General features: G+C 58.4%; 2 protein-coding genes across 2 annotated transcripts in view; both read right to left on the bottom strand.

Annotated features, from left to right (window-relative positions):
- The window catches only part of INSL3 (insulin like 3), a 2,981-nt gene extending 1,267 nt beyond the window's left edge, over positions 1-1,714 (bottom strand). The window contains exon 1 of the mRNA XM_006772397.2: positions 39-1,714. Within this exon, the coding sequence (XP_006772460.1) occupies positions 39-315 (277 nt within the window). The 5' untranslated portion in view covers positions 316-1,714. The remainder of the gene's footprint in view (positions 1-38) is intronic.
- Positions 1,715-1,789: 75 nt separating this feature from the next.
- JAK3 (Janus kinase 3) overlaps positions 1,790-4,952 on the bottom strand; it is a 13,255-nt gene continuing 10,092 nt past the window's right edge. The window contains 3 exon segments of the mRNA XM_015569576.1: positions 1,790-3,004; positions 4,272-4,382; positions 4,590-4,707. Coding sequence (XP_015425062.1) covers positions 2,897-3,004; positions 4,272-4,382; positions 4,590-4,707 — 337 coding nt within the window. The 3' untranslated portion in view covers positions 1,790-2,896.

Below are 4,952 nucleotides of genomic sequence, written 5' to 3'. Positions count from 1 at the left end.
TGAGAAACCCAGGAACACGGCCCTGCCTGCCCACTTACGGTCTCCGCCAGCCACTGGCCGCCCGGCCTCGGGGGACCAGCGCGGGCCCCCACACACGCGCACCAGCGCGCGGACGAAATGGTGGCCACACAGCTTCTCCGGCCCCTCCGGGGTGGGCGCGCGGCCCAGCGTCACGACCAGGGCCGAACTCAGCAGCACCAGCGCCCAGGGGAGCGGGCGGGGGTCCATGGCGGCGGGAAGCGCCTGAGCCCAGCGGGCACCCGGCTTATAGCTCCCCGCCGGCCCAGCTGGGGGCCTTGGAGGAGGGGGAGGCATGGGAGAGGGTCAGGGTCAGGGTCAGGGTGAATCCAGCGTGAGCCCTGACGCTGTGTTCTCTGTTGTAATGCTAGCGCCTGACTCCATGAAGCGTTGATTGTGGAGGCGGCCACCCCCATGACGGCCATCTCCGCCCAGCAGCTATGAAACGCAGGCGCCCTTCCCCGCGAGGCTCCTGTCTGAGATCTAGGTTGATTCTGGTAACTGGCCGTTTGGGCCCCTTGCTTTTCCTCTTTGATGCTTTAAATGACCACTCTCACGTTAGGCCCCCATCCTCAGAGCCAATCAAAGCAGAACCCCAGCCCTGACCATGCTCTCCCTCCACCTGCTGCTGGGCTGTGTGGCCCCACGGGTGTTGTGTCATTTCCAGGTTCTAAGTAAATAATAAACCTTTATTTTCTCAGAGTTCCCGGATGGTGACTGATGGCGTCTTGTACTCGAAATGAGCTCAGGGGCTGGTCCAGCCACCGCGCTGGTTATTGATTGGCTGAGAGGGACATGAAACGGCAAGGGGTCTCTCTCCCTGGGCAGGGCCTTGGGTGTCCCCACCTCACGTGGACTGCTGGCTGAGGAGTCTTTATTGTCATTCTTAACTGTTTGAAAGAAGTGAAATAGATAAACTGAGAAATAATGTCATGGGGTGGGGGGGCGCTCAGCCAGCTGAGACCGGGGATATCTGGGGTCTTGTTAGGAGGGTGCACATGAGGAAACAGGCTCGGAAAGCAGACCCCTCACTTGCCCAAGGTCGCAGGAGGCTGGGCCCGGGATGGGGGTGCTGGCTTGCTCTGCCTCTCTCACATTAGGGTCCCCTTGGGCTGGGCAGGGACTGAAGGGCCCAGACAAGTGTTGCTGCTTTTGCTCAGCACCTACTGGGTGGCACCCTGGTGCCCGGGAGGCCGTAGGACCCTGTTTTACCAAGAACGGAAGCTACAGCAGAGAGAGCCTGAGCCAAAGAGCTGGTCTTGCTCGAGTTTAAAGCAGCCCTACAACCCCGACTCTCTCCGCACTTTTCACCAAAGCAGGTGGCTCTTCCTGGGCTGAGAGGGCTCCGTCTTTGTCTCCCTCCCTCCCTCCCTCTCCCTCTCTCTGTCATTCTCCATGTCCTCCCAGCAGTCCTGAGGAGCACACAGGGGACTAGCTCGGCCCGCCTGACGTCGAACCCCTCCCCACAGCCTAGCTCTTCCAACCGGGCCTTCCCCTCTGACCCACGCAGAACAGCCTGTTCCCTCCCCCCTCCCAAAGCCTGTAATCAGCTCCCAGGACAGAGCGAGGCCAGCAGCTGGGGCTGGGGGAGGGCTTGTCCTCCAGGGCCCCCGCCAATGCCCTACCCTGCCGTGTCTCCTCCTGCAGCCGATCCCAAGGCCCCCCCTGCGCCCTTCAGGAGTCTCTATCCCCCCCAGCCCTAACCACACTTCTCCCCTGATAGTCCCTCCTCAAGGTTCCCCATCACCCAAGTCCAGCAACAAACCATCCCTTCCACTGAACTCCTTTACTCATTCAACAAACACGTCCCAGAGTCCCCTCTGTGCCCTCCCTACCCAGCCCCCATGGAGCCTCCAGGTCAGAAGAGACAGCTGGACACAGGCGGCACCCCAGCCCTATGGTCAGAAGGAAGGACAGGCCTTGCGGGGTGTGGCGGGAGCACACCAAGGAAGGCTACAGGGAGGTGATTGATAGCTGGGGTTTGAGAGATGAATGCAAGTTTTCCAGGGGGGCTAAGTGGCAGGGAAGCCTTGCAGGCAGGTGAGAAGGTTTGGTGGGGCTTAACCTGCACAAGCCTCCACAAGTGGACTCTGCACCGCTGAGGGGCCAGCATATGGGACTGGGGCCCAGAGAGGGCAAGCAACTTGCCCTCTGTCACACAGCAAAAAAGTGGCTCCAACAAACTCTGTACTCTGAGCCTCCTCACCGTCACCATGATGTTCCCTCTGCCAAGAATGCCTTTCCCTCCCTCAGTTGCTGAAAAGCTCCTGTCAGCCTTTTCAGAGTCATCAGTGTGTAACCCTCTGGTCAAGAGAGAAAGGCCCCAGTATACCGGTGGGGAAACAAGCCCCGGGGTACAGTTAGGGTGGACTGGGACCCCAGCGTCCCCTGGCCCTTGACATAGTCCCAGTCACCCTTGCTCTCCCAAAAGGTGAGTTTCCAACCAGAGCAGCTGCTCTTGTCCTTGGCTTCCTCCGGTGAGAGCAGGATGGGCGAACAGAAGCCTGAGATCATATATTGAAAGCTACACAAAGTCCCTGCTGGAGGCTAGATGCAAAGGCATCCTCTGAGAAGCTGGGGCAATGGGAGGAGCTTAAATGTGGCCCCTCCCCTCTGGGAGCAGGGCTCAGTGGCCCCATAGAGCCATCTGGCTTGAATTTTTACAAAGTTCCAAAGGCCACGAAGCTGCCGTTGCTCCACAAGCCAGGGACGCCCCCACATGCAATGTCATTAGACTCTAAGCCGGTGGCCTAGAGAGGAGCAGCGTCTTGCCCAAACTCGCGAGGCCAGTCCATTGAGACAAGGACCCAGAGGTGCGGGAGATATAAAAACGACAGTGAGTGAGGGTCTCCCTCCGGACAAGCAGGGAAGGTGCGCGCTACCCCCGACTTCCACTCCACAGCGCCTCCAGCTGGGGGCCCAGGGTGCTGAAGGATGGTCGGTCTTGTGGGCTAGGAGCCCAGCACAGCTTCATGAGCTCATGAACCTGGGGGTTGGGAGGGGGAGGGGAAGACAACAGAGTCACATGGGAGTGGTAGGAAGGACATGAATCTTGTTCTAAAATATACTTAGACTCCATCCCTCCCCTGCTCCAAAGCCTCCATGGCTCCCTGCGGGTCTGAGAACAAAACCTCACCCTTCCCCTGCCTCCTTCCCTCCATTACCTCCTTCCTTCTTCCATCAGCCACATCATTACTTAAACGCACCAAGCTCATTCCTACCTCAGGGCCTTTAACAGCTGCCGTATCCTCCACTGAGAAAGCCCTCTGCCAGCTGTCCCCATGGATGGGCTGCTCCTCTAGGTATCACCTCCTCTAAGAGGTCCTCCCTGACTACCCCTCCCTGATCACCTCCCCTGTTCATCTCTTTCTCACCAGAATGGTTTTCTTTTTTAAAAATATTTGTATCGATTTTTAGATTGAGAGGAAGGAAGAGGGAGAAACATCATTTGGCCGCCTCCTGCACGCTCCCTACTAGGGATCAAGCCTGCAGCCTGGGCATGTGCCCTGACCCCGGAATTGAAGCAGCAACCTTTCTGTGCACAGGATCTTGCCCAACCAACTGAGCCACACAGGCCAGGGACCCACCGGAATGTTTTTGTTAGTTTCTGCTGGTTCCTGGGAGGACCCTGCTGAGTCCCCAGCATCCGCATACAGTCGTAGCTCCATATTTGTGGCCCAAACCAATTAATTTATGAATGACCAACTGCATGGCAGAAACTCTCACAAAAGTTGTGATGATAGCCCTGGCTGGTGTTGCTCAATGGTTAGAGTGTTGACCCACACACCAAAGGGTCATGGGATCAATTCCTGGTCCAGGAAGTGTACCTGGATTGCAGGTTTGATTCCTGCCCCGCTGGGGTGCAAGCATGGGAGGCAATCAATTGATGTGTCTCTTTCACATTGATGTCTCTCTCTCTCTTTCTCTTTCCCCCTCCCTCCCTCCCTTCCTTCCACTCTCTCTAAAAATCAATGGAAAACATTTCCTCTGGTGAGGACTAACAACAACAACAAAGTTGTGATGATAAACCTAAGAGTTCCTTCCATGTTATTGAGAGCCAACTGTGTGCGGGGCCTTCCCATCCCGTAAGCCACTGCTATTTCCATTTTGGATTTGGGCAAACTGTGGCTCTGAAATTGCTCAGCCTCACGCCCCATGAGTTCAACCAAGAGACAATGAGAGACTCAGAGGGGCCGGTGGGCTTGCCCAAGACCCTAGCGTGGGAAACTGAGTCAGTTCTTGCAAACACTCACCTCACCAGGGCAGGCTGGAGGTGCAGGCAGCCTCTGGCCCTCGGCCAGCAGGTCCAAGAGGCGGCAGAGAGCGGGGACATCTCGCTCACATCCCATCATCCGCAGGAACTCCTGGGGCCAGAGGGAACTCAGGTGATGGAGGGGAAGAAGGGGGCAGATGACTAGGGAGTAAGCCATCCTGAAAGGAGGAAGGGCTCGCTGCTGGTGGGGGTCGGGGAGGGGTCCTCTGTGATGCAGGGGGCTGCCTGAGGGGAGGCGGTCAGCCACAGCGAGGGGGTGGGAGAAGGAGGGTGCGAGGGGCTCAGGGCGCTGACTCACAGCGGAGGGGCTGCAGCTCTTGTCGCTGTAGGTGAACAGCTCGTACAGGACAACCCCAAAGCTCCAGACATCCGACTGGCGCGAGAAGATGTTGTCCGAGAGGGACTCCGGGGCGTACCTGGGGGAGACAGGGCAGCCTTGGGGTGCGAGCGCGGGGCGGAGGACAGGGAAGGAGCAGCACTGGGCTCGGGCAGCTGTCCAGGGCAGCTGGGCTATAGGAGGGTCAGACTCCAGCTTTAGGGTCTCAGTTCCCCTGACTGGGGTGGAGCTGAGTCTGTGGCCAGCCAGGGCGGGACCTGGGGTCGGGGTGGGTGGGGTGTCAACTCTGTGGCCTGTAGTTGTGGGGACAGGAGGGGCCAGTGC

The sequence above is a fragment of the Myotis davidii genome, unplaced genomic scaffold (assembly GCF_000327345.1).
Source record: "Myotis davidii unplaced genomic scaffold, ASM32734v1 scaffold306, whole genome shotgun sequence".
Lineage (NCBI taxonomy): Eukaryota > Metazoa > Chordata > Mammalia > Chiroptera > Vespertilionidae > Myotis > Myotis davidii.
This window is presented reverse-complemented; position numbering and strand designations above follow the sequence as displayed.